The 25,062-nt window shown below is 53.5% G+C and overlaps 1 protein-coding gene across 3 annotated transcripts in view; it reads right to left on the bottom strand.

Annotated features, from left to right (window-relative positions):
* PPP2R1A (protein phosphatase 2 scaffold subunit Aalpha) overlaps positions 1-23,675 on the bottom strand; it is a 44,962-nt gene extending 21,287 nt beyond the window's left edge. For 2 of the 3 annotated variants that reach the window (XR_003904149.1, XM_029926527.1), the window contains exons 1-6: positions 23,499-23,675; positions 11,259-11,349; positions 6,802-6,902; positions 2,249-2,481; positions 1,185-1,332; positions 925-1,080 (exon numbers count right to left, since the gene is read on the bottom strand). Coding sequence is in view for 2 of the 3 variants with exons in the window: in XM_029926527.1 (XP_029782387.1) it covers positions 925-1,080; positions 1,185-1,332; positions 2,249-2,481; positions 6,802-6,902; positions 11,259-11,349; positions 23,499-23,576 (807 nt within the window). In the remaining variant the exon portion in view is untranslated. The remainder of the gene's footprint in view (positions 1-924; positions 1,081-1,184; positions 1,333-2,248; positions 2,482-6,801; positions 6,903-11,258; positions 11,350-23,498) is intronic. The other variant, XM_029926528.1, reaches the window with a different exon arrangement.
* Positions 23,676-25,062: the final 1,387 nt, after the last annotated feature.

The following is a 25,062-nucleotide window of genomic DNA, read 5'->3' as shown; positions in this document are numbered from 1 at the left end:
CCCACCCGCCCGTCGTCTAGAACCAGCCGCAGCACCACCTCCTCAAGCGCCCCACGCACGTCTGTCGGCCTTGGCACCGACCGCTTCCCTCTACCTCAGTGGACCTCCCCCTTCAGACTGCGTGCCCTGTGGAGGCCAGGGATGCGCTGAATTCACTGGATCCCCAGCAGCCAGAAAAGAGCTGGTGCCCAACAAACCCGATGGTAGGAAAAGCAAACTTGGGCCTCCGTGGAAAGAGCACTGTTCTCGGAGTCAGAGACATCGGATCTTGTCCCTGTTCTGCCTGCCTGGTGGTGTCATTCTGACCAAAGTTTTAAGCCATGCTATGGGTTGAACTATCTTAACCCCTGACTATCTCAGGAAGTTGACTGCATGTGAAGCCAGGATGGCCCTAATCCAAAATGACCGGAATCCTTGTAGGAGGAGGAGGTTAGGACACAGGCACACACAGCAGGAAGACCACGCAAAGACCATCTACAAGCCAAGGAAAGAGTCTCCGAAGAACCACCCCAATGGACACCTTGATTTCAAACTTCTAGCCCCCAGGGCCAGTGAGGGAATGAAGTACCACCCAGTCTGTGGCCCTTTGTTATGGCAGCCCCCAAAACAAACACAGGCTATGCCTTCCCTTTTGTAAAAGGAGAGAGTTCGATTAGGTCAAGAGCACACAGGTACTACCCTTCGCTGCTCCTGCGGCTCTCCACAGGAGAGAACCTGAACGTGGGAGTCAGAATCCTTCTCAACACGGCACTTCAAGTTGCCAGTATTACTCAACGCAGGTCGGCCATGTGAAGGGGGGCCCAGCCGGATGATCAGAGACCTTACTGCTCAAATACCCAATGACTCCACTGGATTTAACTGAAACCCCAGCTCCTATACGGGGCCCTGCTCCTTCCCTCCGAGACACCCGCAGTCCCCACCCACCTCTGTGAACTTGTCGGCCACCATGTACCGGACGCGCCAGGACTTGTCCTCGGCAGCCTGGCGCAGGGTGGGCATCACCAGGGCCTCCAGATCCTCCTGGGGCAGGAGCTGGGCAATGTTCACACACGCCTCCACCGCCAGCAGCCGCACCGAGTCCTGGGGAGAGGACACGAACAGGGAGAGGCCAGCAGAGGCCTGTCAGCTCTGGGATTCCCTTGTAGACACAGGGTCGGCGAGGGAGCAGGCTGGGGAGCACCCACCTGCTCGTCGGAGGCCAGGTTGGAGAACATGGGGATGATCTCGCTCTTGACGTTGTCCAGCTCCAGCACCTTGGCGAACTCCCCCAGCTTGGAGGCTGCGGCCCGCCGCACCATGGGGGTGTCGTCTGAGCACAGGTTCCGGAAGTACCTGGGGGTTGGAAATGGCGCTCAGGAGGAGGAATCCCTAGAACCCCACAGCAGCATGCAGTGAAAGCAGCAGCTGGCGTTGCCTGCGTGACCCCGGGCAAGTGAGAAGACCCCTCTCCAAGTGTTCCAGACCTATAAAATGGAGCGAATGGGGATACTTCCACCACACAGGGTCAGACGAGGTTTAAATGAGATAATATGTATGAAAGCAGAGCAGCCAGTCTGCACATAGTAAGTTCTAGCAAATGGAAGGTGATTATATCATTACGACCATATAAAGTTGTTGAGCTAAGGAGCTGGTCGGGGCCCCTCAAAGGTTTTACTTTTCAGGAGTGACTACACGCCCGCGCGCCCACATTTCTGAGCACTCGTGGCGAGTTGTAAATCAGTACGCTGCCATGTGAGAGCTCAGGGTCTGGGCTTGCTCACAGAAAGAAACACATTCTAATAGGAAATTTTAATCCAGTTAGAAGTGTTTTCACTCAACGTTCTGGGAGGAGAGTCTTACATACAAGAACTCTCTGGAGTATCAAGACTGAGGGAGGAGGGCGGAGGGGGGCGGAGGGGGCGGAGGGGGGCGGAGGAGGGTGGAGGGGGGGCGGAGGGGGCGGCCAAACCGAGCCAGCATACTTTCGAGGGTTCTGGACCGGGGCAGGGGAAGACGGCCTCACACAGCAAGGGCGAGTGCTTTTATGAGCCAGATTCCATTCTCAGCACTTTGGACATGCTAATCCTTGTAAAGCCCCACACACCCAATGGGAGGAAGGGGCTCTCATTTCTCCATTTCCTGAATGAGCACGAGGCTGTGTCTGGCCCAGGCCCGGGGACAGCAGGAGTGTCCTGCTCTTAGGGGCAGGTGGGGGAGCGGGAGCCAAGCTGACAGAAGGGGTCCATGCCGAGGGGAGGCTGGGACTCACTGGCGAAGTTCTGCCTTGACGGCGCTGGACACGCGGGGGTAGCAGACCGAGAAGAGGCCACAAGCTGAGGTGCGGGAGGTGAACCAGTCGCCGCCCGCCAGCCGCTTCACCAGCGGCACGAAGTGGGCCTCAAGGTCAGAGGGCGAGTGTTCGTGTGAGATGGCCCGCAAGGACTCCACTGCTTTGTCCCGCACCACCGTCTCCTCCACCGTGGCCAGCGACTCCAGGGGCGGCTGTGGCACAGAGCACAAGGTCACCGCAGGGTCCCGGCCCACCGCCCACCTCAAGCCCCGCCCCATGCCGCTGCTCATCTCCTCTAAGAGGCCTTCCATGACTGGGGTGCCTGGGTGACCCAGGCGGTTAAGTATCCTACTTCGGCTCAAGTCATGATCTTGCAGTTTGTGGGTTTGAGCCCCGTGTGGGGCTCTGTGCTGACAGCTCAGAGCCTGGAGCCTGCTTCAGATTCTGTGTCTCCTCTCTCTCTGTTCCTCCCCTGCTCACGCTCTCTCTTTCTCAATATTAAATAAACGTTTAAAAAAAAGAAAAGAAAGAAACCTTCCATGCCCTCTCATCCGAGCCTTCACCCAGTAGACCTTCCTGAAGAGGCCCTTGAAGGGGCTTCAGTGAAGGCCACGAACCTCACATTTATACCCATCACTTTCTGAGCAGATGGCTGTAGTTGTCATTAGCTCCTCAAAGTGCGTGGATAATGTCAGATGTTGACTGGAACCCCTACTTGCTGAATCTCCGAAGCAGGGCCACTGCGTCGCACAACTTAGGATGGGGGAGGGGACGGTGCTGGCTCTAACTCACTGAATCCTATGCAGCAGGTCCCATGACTGTCTTCATTTTGGAGAAGAGAAAGCTGAGGCAGACAACCTAAATGACTTGCCCATGCTAGTGCTGGCTACAAGCCGGGACCCAAAGCAGGCCGCGGGGCTCCTGAGCTTGCAGAGACAAAAGACAGAAAGCACGCTGTGGTTTCTGAGAGGTGACTGCCCCAGGAACTCCCTCACCGGGGAACCTGAGACTCAGGCTCATGAGGCCTGGAGGGGTCGTGCTTCTTTAGGGACATCTGACTGGCTCATTGCAACATCCCCAGAGCCCCTCAGAGCTCCTCGGACAGGGCGGGAAGTCGGCACTGACAGGATGAAGGGAGACTTAAGTGACTCTAGTCTGTGCGGGTAAAAGTGTGGAGGTCTGCAAGTTGAAGTCCAGCGTGGCCGGACGTGTAGAAGGCAGGACGAAGTCATAAATGGAAAAGCCTCCGGGGCCCAGGCAGGCAACAGAAGGAAACAAGGAGCAAAGGTGACAGCTGGGAACACGGAGAAGGGGGAGAGCGTGTGTAGCCTGGGGAGGAAAGCGGCTTCCGGCTCCCCGACTGGCTCAGCAGGAACACGCAGCTGGTAAAACCAAGTCTACTGTTCTCCAAAAGCAGCAGGAAGGGCCAGGCTTTTGTATGTCAACACATCTCATTTGACACATGCTACACCATGGGTGAACCTTGAAGACCTTCTGCCAAGTGAAACAGGGCAGTCAGAAAAGACCATGTGTCGTAAGATTCCTTCATATGCAGACCCTAGAGTCACCAGATCCAGAGACAGAAAGTAGGACGGTGGGTCCGGGGCAGGGGAAGAGGGGACATGGGGAGGTGCTAGTTAATGGGGACAGTTTCGATTTCGGGACAGGACAGATGGTGGTGATGGCTACACCACAATGTGAGTGTACTTCATACCACCAAACTGTACACTTAAAAGGTTAAATTTGTAAATTTCATGTATATTCTACCACAAAAATAAAAACTTAAAAATCTCCTTTACAAAGTCTGGCAATGATTCAAAAGGAAAACATAATGCCGCGCTAGCCCAGGGGTGCCAGTAGGTGGCCTGTCATAAAGCCATGCTATCGCAGGGTTTCTGGGTTTGGACCGGCTCACGGAGTGAGGCTGAAGGTGGGGTCACTGGGCCGCAGCAGGGGCTGGGTTCCTCTTATCCTGCTTCTCCTCCTCCCCTAGCTGGCACATAAGAGGTCCTCAATCAGTATTCGTGGTTCGGTGGAACAGGTAAGTTCCACTCAGAGAAAAACCTGTCATTGGAACAGAGGCCTGGGGACTAAGGCCACATGGTTCTATGTCAGGCAAGGGTGTGTGCCCCAGCGGGGTGTCACAGGCAGTGGTGGTCACGGCAAGGTCTGGACCACCCACAACAGGATCACCCAGAGGCCTTGCCCAGCACAGACCATGAGAATATCAGACCCCGTAAGGTGGGGCCCAGGAAGGTGCATGGAAAACTCAAGCGATGCTTTCCCATGATGAGCTGTATCGTGAGGCCTCTCCACAAAGCAGAGGGTGGAAGTCTCAAACCCAGATAACATGCAGAGGAGGGGAGAGGTGTGCATCTCCTAAAATCACTTTACTTTTATTAGAAGGCCTAGAGTTTTTCATCAGATTTTCAAAGGGATCCAAGAATCCAAAATGGCTAAGAGTTGATGATACAGAATCAATCCTCCTGCTATAGCTACATGGGTCCCTATGAAAAAATAATTCGATTTCACCTCTGCAGAGAACAAGGGCTGGGATTGGCTCGGACACACCTCTGCGTTCCCAGGGCCCATAGCTGGTCCTCATGTTTATGGAATGAACAAATTGCACAACAGCATTTTCCACTGCTCTATAATTGTCAAAATCCAGACTCACTGCCACCTCCTCCAGGAGGACTTCCTAGACAGCTCCCCCATCCCATCTGAAACAGGTTAGGTGCCTCCTCGGGGCTCTAAGCTCTCCCAGCTTCCCTCTTGTGCAGCTCCAATCAGCCTGAGGAGTAACTGAGAGACCTTGGAGGGGAGGAGAGAGGAGTGGCAGTGGTGAAGAGGCAGAGACCTGGGTTCAAATCCTGACTATCTCTTCCCAGCTCAGGCAACCCACCTAACCAGCAGTGAAGCCTCAGTTTCCCTGTCTGTGAACTGGGGCTAGCAGCAGCCTGCATCTCCTAGGGTCGCTAGGGGACATGTGGGGTGACTGTGCAGGAGGCACCTGCAGGTGCCTAGCAGCACCAGCATTCAGACCTGACCGGCTTCTGCTGGTGCTCGGGGGTTCCGGGCACTCCCCAGCCCAGGACCCTGAGATATGTCTGCCAGCTCGTGTGAACACCAGGAACATCAGCCCCAGAGGACACGTGACTCTCCCCTAAAAGAAGTACGGGATTACCCTGACCTGGCAGGGGAAGCACCCCGGGACTCCAGCCCCGATCCCCAGGGGGGAGTCCCATGCCATCTGAGGGCCCTGGGCCCCTTGCTGAAGCCATGGGGGGGTATGTTTTCTGCTCCCGAGTCCTCGGAGATGCTGCTGAAGACTACACGTTCTCTCCTCAGAAAAAGCCAGGGGGTTGCAGAAAGTTCCATGGAATTCAAGGGACTCCTTTTAGGCTGTTCCCTAGACCTCCTCATGTTCCTCATGTTAAGCAACCCTAATCTATGTAAAATGTATGAAATGATCTCATTCGCGTACAATTTTCTGTGTCCATACACGTAAGTTATACACGTACACACAGATGAAAGCTGACAGACCAGAATTTAATGACCATTATCAAACTTCTTCAGACGTGCCGCTGCTCTGAAGAAAAACTACTGCATCTGCTCAAAGCCCAAACCCTCCAGTTTTAAGAAGGGCCATTATTGCATACGCCACTAAAAGGAACAAAGGCTAACAAAAAATTTAAGACATCATGAAGTGCAGATGCCCAAGTATACAACTGTGTCTTTACGAACCAGACAAACAGAATTACTGGGGGTGGATTGGAGGGGGAGCAGCAGTGGCCCAGGGCTCTGAGGGGCGTGGGAACCAAAAGGACTGGGAATCCCCCGAGGCTCCTCCCTCCCAGGTCGCAGGACCAGAAACTTTTCTCACAACAGCAGTTACTATCAGTACCCACCCCCCGTCTATGTCCCCAGCCGTCACCAAGCATGGGGGTGGCTCAGGCAGGTGCCTGGAATCCCAGCTCTGCCACTTACCACCCGTGAGACCTTGGCCGAGATGCCTAACCTCTTGGTGTGCCATGACTGATCTACAAAAAGGGAACTTTCTCTGTCCCAAAGGATGGACGTGGGTTCAGGACATATATCATAACGACACTGACACCCGATGGCACTTACATATGCCCAGGGCTTAAATCCATTATAAAGGCAGGTTTTAATGACTCCCATTTGATAGATAAAGTATAACACAGAGAGGTTAAGTAACTCTTACAAGTCACACAGCAAATAAGCGATAGAACTCAGGTGGTCACCAAGCCCAAAGCCCTCTACGTACCGTGCCAGGTAGGGCCTGGCACCAGTCAGGCAAGTGCCCAGCTAACAGAAAGGAAACGAGTGCATTCTGGGTACTGCTGATTTAAATGCCACTACTGACTTACTGAATTAAAGAGAATGTCTGAGACCTGCCTGTTCTAGAAGGTGACCCCAGCCTCTCCTGCTCTCTTGCCACCCTGCCCCTGCCAGGGTCCTGGGTCTGATCCCCCAGCAGAGGGCAAGGGGACCTCCCTGCCTCCCAGACTCACCAGCAGGCAGTGCACGTACTCAGGGCCTCCCACCAGAGTGGTGAAGGTTCCCAGCTGTTCCGCCAGGGCCAAGAGGACCTCGTCCTCATCGTAGATGGTGTCTGTGGAACAAGACAGGCTCCGTTACAGTCCCACTCCAAGTCTGACCCCAGCACCGCCGTGACCCGAGCTGGGAACAGACTGGCTTCGTTCTGCTTCCTCAAACTGTCAGCACTGTTTCCCTGCCCACTGCCTGGGCTGGTGCGGAGCCCAGGGCAGCGGACAGAGAACCAAAGTCCCACTTCTGTCCTTTCCTAGGTGAGAAATGCTGGGGAAGGGAGGCCACTCTGCGAGCGCATTACTGCACCTGTAAGACGGTGCTGGTCTACCTCTCAGCACAAGTCACCGAGGAGCAAACGGGACCGCGCAAGCGGAGCGCAGACCCCGAAACCTGGGCGCCCCTCGCTTCCGTCCGGCTTCTACCCTCAGCACTGCCCTCTCTGCCAAGAACTCGTCTTTCCCTTGGGCCTGAGAAATTCTTCCATCCTTGGAGACTCAGTTCAGCTACGATCTCGTGGAAAGTTTCCTGACCAGACCAGGGCACGTCCCTTCTCCACACTCCCCCCAACTCCTAGCCGCCTTCATCAGAGTCCTTATCTTAGGGCTCTAGGACTGGCTCCTCTCTGCACCCCAGTTCCTACCAGAGACGAGCGCCGCAGGAGCTCAGCGAGCTCTGCTGGAAGGTCGGGTGACCGTGTGAACACAGAGCTGCTGTGTCCTCATGCTCAACCCAAAGGCCTTTCTCCTCAACTGCTGACCTCTGTGGCAGATGTTTCTGGCAAGAACTGCTCACCTCTGTGACAGAACACGCTAACATCCCTGGCATCTATGCTAGCATTTCAACTTCCTGAGATTAAGCCAATGATACAGCAACCCAGCCAGACATCACGAGGCCCCCTTGCAGCTGGCATGCCAAGTGACCATGCTCGGGCCAACGGGGCGTAAGGCAAGTGGTCGGTTCCACTCCGGGCCACGTCCTCACCTCCTCCCTCTCTGCTCATGATGCTGCGGTCACCATCCTCATCTGGTGCTGGGGTCTCTGCTCTACCGCTGGCTGGTGGTGGGGTGGGGGTGGTAACTCAGCTCTCCTTGGAGTCTGTCTTCACACCCCCACACCCCAGCAGAGCCGTTTGAGACCCAAGTGGAGGGGTGCTTTCTGCGAGGAGTTCAGCACGGACCTGGCCCGAGTCAGGGCTTCTGTAAACACAGGTCAGCACGGCTCCGGGCCCACCAGGCACTTGGTCCTTCCCAGCCTCAGTCTCCCAGGCCCTATCAATACACAGTTAACCATACCCTCCCCATTTTGTCCATTTCCTTGTACATTTCCAGAGCCTCAACTCCTGTTCAACTCAGTCTGCAGTCCAGACTCCTCGGCCAAGTCATGTTCCTGAAAGTCAAATCCGTAGGAACTGCCAACACCTCATACTCTCACCGTCCCCGACTGCACAGAAGTGCGTTCCCAGCCTCCCTGCCTGTTTGGCCTCAAAGGCATAGGGCAGCCTCCTCCCGCCTCTCTGACACAGACCTGCCTACCCTTCACCTCAGGGTCACTCTGGCCTCACTACCTCTTGCTGGGTGACTGCAACTGCTTCCTAACTGGTTTTTCTGCTCCTGCCCTGGCCCCCAAACTGCTCAGCCTCCACCCAGAACCCTGAGCAGTCCTTCAAGTCATGACACTCCCCTACCTCAATCTTCCAGTGGTTTCTGAGATGTGAATTAAAATCTAGACTCCATACATCATGCTCCCACACAATGTGGTCCGTCTTTCTCCAGACTCACATCCTCCCTCCAATCCTGTGCCCATCCCACAACTGCCACACACGAGCACATGCCCGCCTCCCGCCACACCTGGAACATTCTTCCCCTGGAGTCCTCCTTCAGGGCAGGTGCCATTAGGAAGACCTGCCCTGCCTGCCACTGGAACATCCCTCCCCCGTACTCCCACTCTGTGTCTCCCCGGTCTCAATCACTCAGTCCCCCTGACTGGGACAGAAGCTCCGAAGACAGAAACTTCGATCTGTTCTTCACACGGCCTACTTACAAGTATTTTGTAACTACACTGTAAATTAGTGTAAATGTACCCAGGTCTTTTAAACAGAAAATACTCCTCTCCTGAACTTGAACAAATGTCACGGCCACAACTACAGCAAGAGGTCAAGCCACTTCTCCGTCTCACGGAACCTGCATTCACACACCTTCCCAACAAAACACAGGTGTGTTTAAGGCAAACTCGGGATTTCTGGGGATACTTCTCACTGGTGTTTGCCCAGGTACAAGTCTTTAAATGGCAGGCGACTTTTTCAGCCACCGGCACACACGGGTGACCGGACTAACCTGGAACCCATCCACATCTCACTATGGCTGAAAACTGCCGACACTGGTTTCTAACGCGGTGGGACATCACGTGGTAATCCTCCCCTCAGAACACCGGGTGTCAGCGCGCTCTAGGTGTGGGCTCAGAGAGGAGGTTCGGCTTGTTCTGCCTGGGACAGTGTCCGGTTTTCTGCAAGAGGCAGGGTACCTGCCATCTGCTACTCTGAATACTGCGACGGGTGAAGCCCACAGCAAAGAAAATCTGCCATCACCTGGATGACGGCAGCCCAAAGAAACTGGTCTCGCACACCTGACTCCTCTTCCATCTCATGGCTCCTACAGTTCCTTTCACTTCCAGCACTGTGATGTCACCCGTGACTCTACTGTAATAGAGATGACACCTATGTTCAGTTCACTGGATCTTAAGAACGACCCACGTTACTACGTGACTCCTGCTTTACAGAGGACACAGGGCACGTCTCGGCTGGGACTGAACCAAGCAGCCCCACCCCCGGGTCTCTGCTCTCAGCCACAGACCCCAAGTCCACATCCGGCCTCCGTCTGCCCTTCCCTTGCCTATCCCACCCCTCAGCACCATGCTGTGTGCAAGGAGGTTTATTTTCCCCACCTCCTCCTCCCAGCCCCTGCAGTTACCTACAACGGCTGCCTGCTTTCACCAACAGGAGTAAACCAGACTGATGCCTGGCACTCAGGACGGGCAAAACCCAACCCCCCACCTGCCTTGTTCGCTCCCTGCATCCGTTCGCCACACTCAATCCTGCGGGTCCCCTCCCCAGGCTGCCCTTCCTTGCAACCTCCCTAGAGGGGCCAGCAGCCCTCACCAAGCGTTTTCTCCAGACATGGCTCCTCTGCATGGAGCACTTAGTCCTCAGCAACCCTGTGAGTTACGTCCTCTCTGACACCCCTTGCCAAGGAAGGGACCGGACTCTCGGGGAAATGGGTGGCTTACCCAGGCTCGACAGCAGGCTGGTAGCACAGTTGGATTTAAACCCAGGTCCTGTCAACTTCTTCACCCACGTTACCACACCCCCCACGCCCCAAGCTGCCCGTCTCAGCGTTCAAGAGCTTGTAAGTCTCGCCTCCAGTTCACTGGTGGAAGCCACCCGGTCTGGGCCATCTGCTTGCGCCGCACATTAGATCTTCATGTGGCGTTCGCAGGCAGGTGGGTTAGTACAGAGCATGAAGTAGTAATAAGAACAATGGAAACAGAGGAGGACAGTCACGTCAGACACCGCACTGGGTGCTTTGCACACGTCTTCCAAGACGAGCATTTGGGGGCCTGAGCACTGACACCTAGCAGCTCTTACCCCGTGCTGAGCACTGTCGGAGTGCTTTACCTGGGCTCTTACCTCATCTTCCCATCAGGCCCGTTTCACACATGAAGAATCAGAGGCAGGCAGATGTGAAGAACCTTGTCCAAGGTCACACAGCAAGAAAGCGGCAGAGCTTGGGTCTGAACCCAGGTAGTCAAGACTGAGTCACTAACGCGTGCTGTCAGGTCGGCATCCTGACAGATAACCTGCTGAGTAACCTCCTACCTGTAGGGTCTCAGGCCAATACATTACTTCACCTCTTCATGCCTCAGTTTCCTCACCTACAAAATGGGGGCAGCAGTCTCCCCACCTTCAGGAGCTGCTGTGAGGCAACCTGGGAGAATGACAGTGATGCACACGTACTAGGGACAGGCCCCCAGTCTGCGGACGTGAACTAACCCAATCCTCCCAAGAGGGTTGCGAGCACTGTCGGGCACACGGCAGGCGGGAAGTGGCAGCGTTCGTTACTGTGACTTAATGCCCACGTCACACACAGCACACGCACGTTCCTCCCCGCCTTACACAGAAAAGCCGTAAGAACAGTTAGGTGAATAACTCCCCTCAAGTCACCAGCTGCTGACTGTCAGCAGTGCGAACCCGGCTCCGCCTGCCTCCAGACCCCTTGCCCCAGGCCTGCCCCGACCCCACGAGCGCCCAGCACAGGGCAGACCCTCACCAACAGTGTGTTAAATCCCCGATGAGGCCTCCCTAGCAGGGACCGCCCCTGAGAGCCCCCACCCTGCCCGGAGCCCCCAGAGTCCACCTCCTCACCTGTCAGGAAGGGCAGGAGCTCGCTGCGGGTCCTTTCCACTCCAAGGGCCAGGGCGATGGTGGACAGTTTCTTGATGCTGTTGAGGCGAAGCTAATGAGAGAAAAGAACAACAGGGTCTAAGAATGCTAGCAAGCCCCAGCTTAGGGGTGTGAGGCAGCCTCTAGAAGCCTCACTAATGTGTGAAAGGACTGGGGACACCGACCAAGTAACTGGGTCAGTAACTAAAATGGTACCAAGCAGCCTCAGAAAAAGCACCCAATGAGTCTTATGGAGCCGACGCCCATTCTGTGGTGCTCCCCAAGACCACCCTCCAAAACCGTTCACTGCTTCCCCGCACTCGCAATCCTCCTCCTCTGCTCTCGCCCCCTCCTGCACCCAGCACCCGACAGGCCCCAACAGGGGCGGCCACCTTCCAGCATGTTTACTCTGTGCCAGGTCCTAGGCCAGGCACTCACGGCAAGCCTGCGGGCAGAGCTGTGGTAAGCCCCGTTCAACATAGGAGGACACAGCTCAGGGAGCAAAAGTCCCTGCTACAGGTCACACAGCTCAGACGGCGCAGGGCAGGGACCAAAAGCCAGGAGCCCCAGCTAGCAGGGATGGGAACAGCACAAGCGACATCGTAACACTGCTGCGTGAACGGTAGCATGGTAACACCACGAGTGTACCAGGTGGAACAGCGGCCCCCAAAAGCTCTGCTCCCATCCCAGCCCCTAGTGCTCGTGAATGTGAAGACAGGGACCCTGCAGATGTAAGGAGTCAGCATCTCAAGAGGAGATCACGTCAGATTCAGGTGGGAGCCCTTGTGAAACAAAAAGCACGTTTACTGGTCTCTGCCCCAGTTCCTGTACACAGCGCCTAACACCCTTGCAATTTCCTAAGTGATGAAAGCACCAAGAGCGTCTTCCCTTCTAATATTTGGTTTATGACCCTGATTCCTGACGCAGGGCTCCTAAATCCACTGGATGTTCCAGAGTGACAGGAGTATCTTTTGTTCTAATGAAGGGAATCTTGGTGGGCTCCTGGGTAGGGGCTGGTCACCAGGAAGAGCAAGCTACAGTCACAGCCTGGAGCTTTTGGCCCTACCCCCCATTACTGGGGAAGGGGCTGGAAATGGGAGCTAATGACCAATCGTGCCTGCATGAAGCTTCCCTAAAAATCCTCAAAGTACGGGGTCTGGAGAGCCTCAAGGCTGGGAACACATCCACGAACCAGGAGGGAGGCACACCCCAAATGCAGGGGGACAGAAGCTCCTGTACTCAGGACCCTTCCAGACCTCACCCTGTAGGTAGCTCTTCATGTGGCTGTTCATCAGAATCCTTGAAATCTTTTACTAGATAATAAACTGATGTATCTAAGTGTTTGCCTGAGTTCGGTGAGTTGTGCTGGCATATCATCAAATGCAAGGACAGGTTCATGGGAACCTCCAATCGGTAGCCAAGTCTGACAGAAGCCGTGGGTGACATGGGGACCTGTGACTTACAACAGGCATCTGAGAGGGGCGCCTGGGTGGCTCAGTCGGTTAAGCCTCCAGCTTCGGCTCAGGTTATGATCTCACGGTTCAGGGGTTCGAGTTCCGCGTCAGGCTCTGTGCTGACAGCTAGCTCAGAGCCTGGAGTTGCCTCAGATTCTGTGTCTCCCTCTCTCTCTCTGACCCTCCCCTGCTTGTGCTATCTGTCTCTCAAAAATAAACAAAAAACATAAAAAAATAAAATAAAATAAAACAGGCATCTGAGGTGGGGGGAGGGGTCTTGGGGCACTGAGCCCTTAACCGTGGAGTCTGCGCTGACTCCAGTTAGTGTCAGAACAGAAACGCACGGTGGGACACCCCGCTGTCGCCGAGAACTGCTTGGTGTGGGGAAGACCTCACGTGTCGTGTCGGGAGTGTTGAGTGTGGCGGCGCTGGGGGAGTAAAGGAGACACAGGAGAGCAGGCTTGCTCTACACAGCCAAGGACTGTGTCCCAGTGAGACACGGAGACACATGCAGGGGAAGGTCATGTGAAGATGGAGGGTGAGACCAGGTGATGGGTCCACAAGCTAAGGAGCATCAGGAATTGCCAGCTGCTGCCCAAAGGTAGGAGGGGTGCAGGCACTGAATCTTCTTCAGAGCCTCCAGAAGGAGCCAGCGCTGCCGGTGCCTTACTTCAACCTTCGGGCCTCTAGGACCGTGAGAATGATTTCTGTTGCATTAAGTCACCAAGCGAGTGGTGACTTGTGGCACCAGGACTCCAACATGTCTGGCTAACACAGGACCGGTCTCACACGGAGCACCTCCCAGGGAGGTCAGCATCCGCCACCCCTTTTCCCTCCCACAGAGCCTGGCTCAGAGAGGCAAGCACATGCGGACGCAAGCTTTGGGACAAAGGGACCTGGCACTGTGGGCCAGAAATGAAAACCCCTCCCGGTCCTCCAGGTCCACAAGGGCTGTGGCGGAATGAACGCAGGGAGGCCAGGCGCGTGGGAGGAGAAGGAAACACCCTAGTGAATGAGTAAGCCACTGCCAGGCACCCAGAGGGCATCCTCTTCCTGGAAGGAGAGGCCAATCAAGAGGGGACAGGGCTCCCTCGGCCGGCTCTTTTCCCAAAGACGTCTGCCTGCCAGTGCCTGCGATCCTACATCGGTCCCTGGGTCCCAGGGTGCAAAAGTCTCTCCGAGATCACAGACACTGGTGGGACACTGAGGACATGCTGTGCCAGCCTCTCCACTCAGAAAAACGCACTCACAACGTCTCATACAACGTCACAGGGTTTTTGAGTTTAACATGGTCCAAATGCTCACCTCTCTGGAAGCAATGAACCTCAAAATTAGATGAGGCCAGCCATCTATAGCCAAAAAATACAACACATAGAGACAGACCAATGGAAACATAAAAACAAAATATGGTGAACACTAACAGATCATGAGAATAAGTAGTAAATATAAACCTTTTCTGGGGGCAACTGGGTGGCTCAGTCGGTTAAGCATCCGGCTTTGGCTCAGGTCATGATCTCACAGTCCGTGGATTCGAGCCCCGCATTGGGCTCTCTGCTGACAGCTCAGAGCCTGGAGCCTGCTTCCAATTCTGTGTCTCCCTCTCTCTCTGCCTCTTCCCCACTCTCTCTCTCTCTCTCTCTCTCTCTCTCTCTCTCAAAATAAAATAAAGACATAAAAAATAAATAAATAAATCTTTTCTGTAAATTGCCGGCGAGTGAGTATTTTGAGCATTTTGGGCCACACAGTCTCCGTCCTAACTACTCAACTGTGCACTGGCCAAAAGCAGACACAGAACCAGACGATATGCCAGCAAATGGGCTGGGCTGTGTTCCCGTAAAACTGCACTTGCACAGGAGGCCGTGAGCTCAATGTGGCCTATGAGTTGTAATTTGCTGGCCCTGGTACTAGTCTTTAAATGTTCTGTATGTTTGAAGTTTTCCATAATAAAACATCGGGGGTAGTACTGACTCAGTTGCTGGTTTCTTTCCTCCTTGTTACCTCCAAGCTGGATGTCTGGGTTCTTCCCTAGGTTGGGCTATGGGGAAATGTAAAGGGGGCCGGGCCCACACCAGGTGAGTGGCAGCCTCGAGGACAAGAAGATGCTAGCAGAGAATAATCATACGCATAATGCCAGCAACAGAGCTGCTAATGTTTACTGATCACTTACTACGCATGGTAGCATTCAAGCGCTTCGTGTGGAGAATTACCGCATTTGACCCCTAGAACTGGGCTCTGAGGCACGTATTGTTACTGAAATCCCCCTTGAAGGGTAAGGATGCTGATGCACAGAGAAGCTGTCATTTGCCAGAAAGTAGCAGAGCCCACACTGGAAGCCAGGAACCCTGACTCTTAATCAATCTCAACATCACTAGTTTAGGAAAGATGCCCAAGGGGTGGGCACATGAGAAGCAGGGCGCCTCTGCCCCTCCCCTCCTGCTGTCCCTGACATTCTGGTTTTGGTGTCATTTACAATGTCAGACTGCTTTCTTCAGCACAGACGGCACCCTGAACACTCAAGACAGGCAGCACGGGGTGGTGCTCTGGAGCCACAGGGCCTGGGTTCAAGGCTAAGCAACTTTACGTTATTAGTTATGGGATCTTGGGCCAGTCTTTGCACCTTTCTGAGCATCAGTTTCTTCACCTGCGAAATGGGGATTATATCACCTATCCTCAGAAGGTTACTGTGAGTCCCAAATGACATACCCTGGGAACACCCTAGGACCAGCAAAGACAATGACAGCAGTGTGTTGACTTCACCCTGCTGCAGCACCTGACTTTGTGCAAGTATCAAGAAGGGCACACATGGCAGCTGGGCAGGTATCACTGAGGCCTCTCTCCCCTTCTCTCAGAGCGACAGAAAAATAACAGCAAATATTTCCGTGGGACATACTGTATGCCAGGCACCGTTCTAGGTGCTTTAACGCCTCAACTCAGAGGATCCTCTCACACCTCAGGAGGTAAACACAGGTCCACCCATCACATGGCAGAGAACACAAAGGCACAGGGAGGTTCAGTAACCTCCCGCAGCTCACAGGTGGCAGAGCCAGGATTAGAACCCCAGACACCTGGCTCTTCGCCAGTACCGTCAATTTATATTTCTGTGTTTTTCATTTGGGGGGCGTGCCCTGAGCAGGTCTAATAACAATCACAGTTCCAAAACAGAGGAGTGCACAGGCGACCCTAGAAGTATCTGCAACAGCTGAGACGAGACAGGAGCAGCCCAACTTCCCCAGGCTTTGCCGACGCTGTGTGTACTCTGCCACCATAACTCTACAGCTCGTAACGGAACCAACAATGCTCTCTGTCCTGGGTGGGCTCCTGCTTTCGGTGTGGTCCCGGGAGGACCTGATGACAGCAGCCGCTGCAGCAACCCTGTGACCACACAAGGCAGGTCAAAAGAGCCAGCACACTCTGACCCAGTTCTGTGGTATCCGTGAGCTGCTGAACTTGTTATACAAGGAAAAAATGAACCCTGATTTGCAGAAACAACTGTTGGGCTCTCTGTGAAGTTCCTGATGGAACAGCTACTGAGATCAAGAGGTAAGAAAAGAAAAAGAAAAAAAAAGGAATCCTTCCTGTGCCTTGGTCACGTCACAGTGCTGGAAGAGTGCCCTGTGCATGTCCCCCCAGCCGGCCCCTGGGCTGGGGCTGCCTGTCTGCCCAGTGCTCGGAGACAAGCTGCAGAAAACCTCCCTTCCTGCCACCACACCCACCTGTGAAAGCACTCTTGGCTTTTTAAGGCGCATGTTCCCATTCAAACCACAAAGCTTCCCTGACGTGCACATGCACAGTGTGACCCCAGGGAGCTTCCTTGACCCCAGCGTGTATGGTGTGAGCCACACGCCGTCCATCTCCCTTCACAATCAAGAGCGAAACCCAAAGAAAAACCCCTGGAAATCCTGTCACAACGGTTTCCTTGACGATAACCAAGACACCAACACCACCCCAGCTCTCCCCCAGCTCTCCGCACTTGCTGATGTGCGGTTTCCTCAGCCAGAGTCACTGGCCCTCCAGGCACCCCAGGACTCTGTGGATCACACACGACCCCGCAGGGGAAACAGCAGGCCGTCAGTCTCCACATGTACGAATTCTCAGCGTTCTGGACACAGATTTCTCTGTTCAGTTTGTCCTTCCTCATCCTGCCTCCTCCACCCTGTGCCCCAAGAACCTAGGACAGCACCTGGCACAGCGCTAGAGCCCAAGAAATATTTGCTGGATTAAAAAAAATTTTTTTTAAATAAAGGAAATACAAACGTTAATATAAGCAGTAATAACAAGGATCTTGGAGGAATGTGCTCCAAACTGGCACTGTTTGCAACAGCTGGTAGCTGGCAATGGGGCGGCAGGGTCTGCGACGTAATGGGCACTTTAACAGAGAGCTGGGCCTGGGGAAGCGCTCGGTGAGTGCCAGAATCTCTCCGCCTCCTCTAATGTCCGAGACTGTAGATTGTACCTTGCCTCCTTAGTCCACAAAGGATGTTTCTAAATGAACACAAGCATCTACCTGGCAGTTGTTTAGCACTGAAGGGTGAAAATGGGCATCACAACCTCTATTTCTGTATCACGTGAATTTTATTTTATAACGAGAGCGTGTACTCAGGCTTTCCCCAGTAGCTAAGGGCCCCCAGGCCAGTCTGGGCGCTGGGAGTCTGGTTTCCTCACTAGAGAGTGGGAATTACAACAGTGCCTCCCTCACAGGGTTTCTGGGACATCTAATGAGGAAAACCTGTGGACAGGGCCCCGGCAGGCAGGTAGCAAGCACCGCAGTATTACTGTTATTTCTATCCCACCGCCTGTGTATTTGGCACTCCGTGCGGGAGGCAGGAGAGAAAAACGGTAAGATCTTCCCCCTCAGAAACCGCAGCACTAGAGGGAATGCTTCTCGCGCAGCTGGCCTGGCACAAAGATTATTTATGATGTGCCTGTTCCCCTGGTTTGGAAGGTGACTGGTCTCCGGGACAAAGGTCAGGACTGTTACCAGTGGTGATTCCTGAACCTAGGACAGGGCTGGGCACACTCAAAAGCATAAACAGAGAACAATTCCATTTGCAGAGTGCTTCCTACATGCCAGGCACACAGCCAGGTACTCTATGCGTGTTCCCTCGTGCTATTCTGATAACAACGCAAGAGGCAGACGCCAGCCCTGCGTTGGTTCTACAGACGGGCCAGTAAGGTACAGAGCGGGCACGCAGGGCGCCCCGCGAACCGAGGCAGAACCTGGGACTCGCTCCCAGGTCTGCGCTACCATCCTACACAACTTGTCTTGGTTTAAACTCTGAGAGCAACGTCACTTCCAAGGTCTGGGGGCCTGGTGAATCCCCATGCGTTCCACAAAGAGAGGTCAAAGCTTGAAAGGCCACATCCTAAGTCAGGGACGTGAGGCGCACTGCTGCAAGGTCTCAGCAGACAGCGGCTGGGACTGCAATGTCTACACCGTACAGCTCGCTAACCCACACAGCCCAGCTGGCTGGCTTCCATCCTCTTTCACTTAACCAGACCATCAAGGCCAGAAGCGAGTCCTGGTCAGCTTCTACCCATGACGCGGTCTCCCTGTGTCACTTCCAAGCGCAGACTTTGTCTCCACAGGGGGCTCGGCTGAATGGTGAGGAGTGCTGCCCCGAAACCCAGTGTCCCTGGCTAATTACCAGGTTTGGGACACCGACTAAGTACCCTCATTTATCAAGTGTGAAGATTCAGAGTCAAATACACAAACTGATTTAAACAAGCCCACTGTCAAGGACACTTCTGAAGCAGTCGAGGAGATCTGATTATGAACTGAGGTTTAGAGGATACCGAGCAATCACCGATGCAGATGATGGCACTGTGATTATAAAAATACCCACTATTTTAGAGGCGGTTCACAAAGTGTGTGGGGCAAATGTCTGCAGCCTGGGACTGACTTTTAAAATACTTAAAAACAGGGGCGCCTGGGTGGCTCAGTCGGTTAAGCATCCGACTTCGGCTCAGGTCATAATCTCACAGTTCATGGGTTCAAGCCCTCCCTTGGGCTCTGTGCTGACAGCTCAGAGCCTGGAGCCTGCTTCGGATTCTTTCTCTCCCTCTCTGCCTCTCCCTCACTCACACTCTGTCTCTCTCTCTCAAAAATAAATATTAAAGTTTAAAATACTTAAACAATGTCCTACCCCCGCCAAAACCCGAAGGAGAGGGAGGAACGGGGGAAAATGTTGGTATTTGATATTTAACCATCAAGAAGAACTTTTAAAAGAAGCAGATAGATGTCTTTTGTGAAGATTCAAGTAACACGCGCAGTACTCAGCATGCCCCTGGGCACACGGCGGGAGTTCTAGACCTCAGCACGACTGACACTTGGAGCTGGACCGTCTTTGCGGAAGGGGCCATCCTGTGCCTTCTAGGATGCTGGGCTGCATCCCCGGCCTCCCTGCACCGGATGCAAGACGCACTTCTCCCGCTGGTTGTGAAGATCCAAAACATCTCCAGACATTTGTCTCCTGGGAAAACAAAGTTACCCCAACTCAAGAACCACTGCTCTAATCATGAAAAAAATAGTTTTTAAAAATACCCAAAGCACTTCACCTTGACAAAGCCCTCATTATCTCAGCACCACCGTGAACTACTGACCAACACTTACTGAGCACTTAGAATTGGTCAAGCACTGTTCTAAGCATTTTCCATGTGCTATACTATTGAATACTCACAACACCCTTATGAACTCCTAACTGACAAAAATCACTCCCATTTTACAGATGAGAAGACTGAGAGGGAGTCTAACAGAGACCCAGCCTCTCAGCGAGGGAACCATGCTGTAGGTAACACGGTGCCAAGTGCCCGTGGACACTGCAACCCGGCTTCTGCCTCTCACGGACTGGGCAGGCCTGATGTAAGGGACTGGATCGCTCCGCACATCACTTTCCCGAGTATAAACAATAAGCTACCATGACCACTGACCAAGGTCATCACTTATTGTGTGCCTACTTTTTTTTTAATTAAGAAAAAAGTTTTTCTTAAAAAAAATTTTTTTTTACATTTTATTTATTTCTGAGAGACAGAGAGTGAACAGGGGCGTGGCAGAGAGAAAGAGACAGAATCTGAAGCAGGCTCACAGGCTCCGAGCTAGTGGTCAGCACAGAGTCCAACGCGGGGCTCGAACCCACGAACTGTGAGATCGTGACCTGATCCAAAGTCGGACGCTCAATGACTGAGCCACCCAGGTGCCCCGCGTGCCCACTTCTAAGCAGCCACTTAACTTGCCAGGTCCGCTACGTCTTCGCAACCTCCACAGCAGACGCTGATTCCTCATCATCATCCCCACTCGACAGATGAGGAATCCGGGCCCAATGAGGACAAGGAATTAGTCCAAGGATACACAGGGGGCAAAGTGGCGGAGCTGGAGTTCAAAGCTCACACATCCCTAACTCCCCCATCACCTCCCACCACAGCACATCCTATCCACCGGCAAACCCGGCAAACCCCAACAGCCCTCCTCTCAACAGACCTGGAATCTAACCTCTTCTCACAAACCTGCCACACCAGTCCTGGATGCTCTGCGACTGCACCCTGGCAGGTCCATCTGCTCCGGCCCAGCCCCGACTACGCACCCACAAGGATCCTTTAGAATTAGGTCCAAACATGTCATTCCTCCATGCAAAGCCTTGCAACAGCTCCTGAATCTCACCCGAGCCCTTGCTCCAGCCCACAGGCCTGCACTTGACCTCATTCCAGACTAGTCTTCACCTCTCACCGCTTTGCCATTCATTCTGCTTTAGCCACACTGGCCTGCTTGCTGTTCTCTAAACACAATGAGCAAACTCCCACCTCAGGGCCTTTGTACCAACTGCTCAGACTGTCCTCCCTGCCCCCAATTCATTCAAGTCCTTGCTCATGATCACTTCCTTAGAGAACTTTTCCTAAATACCCTATCTAAAAAGCAGTCCTGGGCTTGCTCTAGTCCATGGTCCTTGCCTTATTTTTCGAATAAACAATTACTGCCATTGACATCACATTCTTGATCCTGTCTACCTCCTCTACTAGAATGTAAGTCCCACGAAGGCAGCAGCTTTGCTCTTTTCCTCCCTGCTGTATCCCAGCCTTCAAAGTTTCTTTATTTTTGAAGGAGGGAGGGAGAGAGAGAGAGGACTACGAAGGCTCACAAGCACACACGGGCGGGAGGGGCTTTAAGGGACCAGACTGTCTCTGTTGCAACTACTCAATTCTACCCCACTGCGGTGTCACAAAAGCAGCCATGGACAGTATGTAAAACAATGGGTCTGTATTTTCAATAAAACTTTATTAATAATCAATAGACAAAGAGCCACCCCTGGCCATTTGCCAATCCCTGTGATGAAGGACAGAAGCAAAAAACATCCACCTTTAGCCCAGAGGCTGCCTATAGCCTGCCTCACTTCAAAAAGGGCCAAATATGTGCTGGTTAGTTAATATCGAGCTAAATGATAAGTGCTAGAAAAACCTTCTGAAAGTTTTATGAATAGAAATTCAAAGAAAACATTTGTGATCTAATACTCCCTTCACATCCCCTCGGCCTTGAGCACAAAGCATATATAACCACTGGCTTCATATAGCAAAAGTGCAGCTCTTTCTGCTCACAGGTCCTGTCCCCATACTAAATAAATAAATATACTAAGCTGTTCCATAAAATATCTCAAGAATTCCTTTCTGTCATGCTCAATGATCCAGGAACACCTGGTTTAGTGATTGCTCATAAGAGCCTTGTGAGTCATGGCCCTTTCATCTTCATCTCCCAACACCAACAGCTCATTCTCTTGGCTCCAGCTACACTGGCCTTCCTGCAGTTCCCCAAATATGTGCTGCACATTCCTGCCTCAGGACCCTTGCACTTGCTTCCTTTAGCTGAATGCTTATTCCCCAGACATCCATGGGACCTGCTCCTCACTTCTCTGCTCAAAAGTCCCCTTCTCTCTTTTTTTTTAAAATTTATTTTTGAGAGACAGAGAGAGGCAGCACGAGCAGGGGAGGATCAGGAAGAGAGCGAGACACAGAATCTGAAGCAGGCTCCAGGCTCTAAGCTAGCCGTCAACACAGAGCCCAACGCGGGGCTCGAACCCACGAACCGTGAGATCATGACCTGAGCCGAAGCCAGATGCTTAACCAACTGAGCCACCCAGGCGCCCCAAAAGTCCCCTTCTCAATAAGGCCTTCCCTAGCCATTCTATCTGAACCTATAACTCTCCTGTTCTTCCCATCCCTGCTTCATTTTTCTCCAAAGTACTTCTGCCATCTTAATACTATACATTTTACTTAACTCTCTTTAATATCTGCTTCCCCCCATGGCAACATAAATCTCCATGAAGTGGGTAGTTTTGGTCCATCTTGTTCCTTGCTGTGTACCTATGCCTAGTACAATGCCCTACCCAGAGGAGAGGCCCAATAAATACTGATTCACTAGCACAATACCCTGTTGTTTCCTTCCCACGTGTCACACGTGTTAATAATGTATTCAGCTGTTTCACATCTGCCTCTGGTGTAACAACCGATGTCACCATTACAGTCTCAGCACCGTAAGTGATATGTGGCAGGTGTTTACTGAACAAATGAATTCACACAACAGCCCTATGAACTAGATAATGACCCCATTTGAGAGAAGAGGAAACCAAGGCTTAAGGAGATTAACTTGCCCATCTCAATTAGCAGGAAGTGGAAAGGCCAGGAGTACAACAGCAAAGGTCTGACTCCAGAACCAGAGATCTACCTCGAGATCACTCAGAGGCTGGGCTCAGTGCAATCTGCTCAATGTTATACACAGACAAACTGTGGCCCCTATAACGGGAGAACGGGTCCTCTTCAATTACTACGCCCAATCATTGTAGCTAACGTTTATTGGGCCCTTATAACAACTAGGAACCGTTCCATTTTACTTGTATTAACTCCTTCAGTCCATCACAACCACTCAGTGAGGCCTCAACTATTATTAGCCCACGTTTCAGGGAAAACGGGCCCAGAGCGGTGAAGTAACGTGCACAAGGTCACACGGCAAGGGGGAGCTGGAGCTGGCATGGGCAAACCGTGGAATCCGTAGTCTTCGGCTCAGCCGGGCCACCATCCCACTCGCCGGAAATGTGCTAGCCCGTTTAGTAAACTGCCCACCCGCAGTTCGGCAGGATCCCAAAAGCGGGGCGGGGGGAGATGAATTTCTTACCTCGAAATCCACTCTTAAATTTAGCTAGTTGCCCCCTTGGGAGTAGGGTTTTCGCCGCCCCTCCCCTTCGGGAATCTACACCAAAACTGAAGTGAGAGGGAGAGCAGAAATTGGAAAGGCAGCCTCATTTTTCTGTCCCCATTTAGAGAGTTTACTCCACAGCGCTAAGGCCCAGCCGTCTGATCTCACAGGAAGGGGAAAACCTACCTGGGTCGCGACCCACCATGCGCCCCTCCCCCACTCGGGGCAAGTCGCGCGCCCTCCCCATCCCCAAGGAGCCATTCAGGGGTTGCTGCCAATCACCGAGCCTTTCCCTCTGCCCCACCCAGTGGCCCGATCCCCTCCGCGGTCAAGGCTTCCCAGGACCCCGGCAGCCGCGCGCACTCAGCAGGCCCGGGACCCTCAGGCTGGACTGACTCCCGCCCTCCGGTGGGCCGACACCCAATCCCGGGCGCCGTCTCAACCAGTTCTGAGCCCGGGAGACGTGAGAGCTGAACGCTGATTGGCCGCGGCCCTTTCCGCCACTCCCAGCGAACATTGAGCCTTCCCCGCGAGGGCCGTCCGTGCCCCCATTACCCCTTCTCGTCCTCCCCAAGTTCCCCGTGGCCTCCGGACCTGAACATCCTCGTTGCGGAGCTCGTCTATCAGCACCGCGATGGGATAGAGCGAGTCGTCGCCGTCAGCCGCCGCCATCTTGGCTCCGTCCCGTTCCTGTCAGACCGCGGCCGGCGCCGTGCTGAATCCGGGGCAGGGAGGGGCAGGGATGGCAAGAGGACGAAAGGCGAGCGTGGGGGCTCCCGAGCCTCTTTACAGGGGCTGCCCCACGGTCATTGGCCGCGCTACGCAGGCCACGGCCAAATTTCGTTGGTCCGGACAAATGATTCCCCGCCCACTGCCCATTTGCCATTGGTCGAAGGGACGAGATGAGCCTGCCTAAGTATAGCCGGGAGGGGAAGGAAACGGAAGTACTCGGTATCTTAGCGACCAAGGTTGTTCCCGCCCACGTCGCCGCTAACAACGAGCCAGACGAGCAGTTGTTTCTGGCCAATGAAGAGCGGCATCGAAGCACAACCTGCCTTCTGGAGAGTCCTGCACAAAGCTTCTGCGCAGGCGTCGCTAGGATTGTATGAAGTCAAACGGGGAGCGAGACAGTTTGAAGCGTTTGGCTTGTGAGCCGGTGGCGCTGGTGGCTGATGGCTCTATTCCCAGCAACTTTGTGAAGGAAGAATGGGGTTGAGCCTTAGGTTTTATGCTTTATTTTGCGGAGGCCCAGAGAAGGATAGCGACTTGCCTTACTTTCTGGATAAAACTCAAGCCCCGTGTGGTTCTGGTTCCTAAGTAGTGTTTAGGCACATCTTCCTCTCCCCGTTTTGTGCTTCCTTGGTCCTGGAAAATTAGACCCCTTTCCGGACATCATGCATTTTCACTCCAACAGCATTTGCCCAAACCATCTTTTCTACTTGGAGAGCAGTTCCTATTTAATGCTTAGATCTCTGCATAACTGTCTCCCCTTCCCTGCCTCTCTTGAGGCTTGGTCCTCCGATCCTCAGAACCACATGCCACCGCCACCCCACCCAAACCCACGTGTCTCTCAGTCTCTCTTCCGTCTCTGTCTCAGAATTTCCATCCCTGGGCCGGCACTGTGGCTATGCGCTGGAGTCTGTCTCCTCTCACAGAATGAACTAATCTCTGTTCAAGCTTCACTCAACATAGTCCCCCACCCACATTTTAGGAACACCTTAACACAGGGAGTTGGGGGACAGGGAAGGGAAGGCCTGGGATGCTTTCCCTCCCCTTCGTTGCCCCCTGAAAGGCAGAGCTGAGCTAGGACTCCAGGACATATCTGAGTAGTCGGAGCTTCTTTTCCAAACACCCCTACCCCCTCCAGTTAGGCAGGTGTTTCTCATACACGGAGACAGTGGTAGCATTACATATTTCAATCCTTGCCCTGCATCTGCCCCACCACTCCAACAGCTCACTGAGACTATGGGTCTTCATAGCTAACCGTGCAGTTTAAATATCATACAGTTTCATTTCTCAAATATACCTCACTAAGGCTGGGGTGTGGGTCACAAGTGTGCCGTATACTGACACGTCTCAGAGTCAGAAACGGTCTCGATCAGCATCTCAGTTCTGGGCAGTCTCTGTAAAGAACAGGACTCACCAGCCCAAGAAAGGC

The sequence above is a fragment of the Suricata suricatta genome, chromosome 16, assembly GCF_006229205.1.
Source record: "Suricata suricatta isolate VVHF042 chromosome 16, meerkat_22Aug2017_6uvM2_HiC, whole genome shotgun sequence".
NCBI classification, from domain to species: Eukaryota; Metazoa; Chordata; class Mammalia; order Carnivora; family Herpestidae; genus Suricata; species Suricata suricatta.
This window is presented reverse-complemented; position numbering and strand designations above follow the sequence as displayed.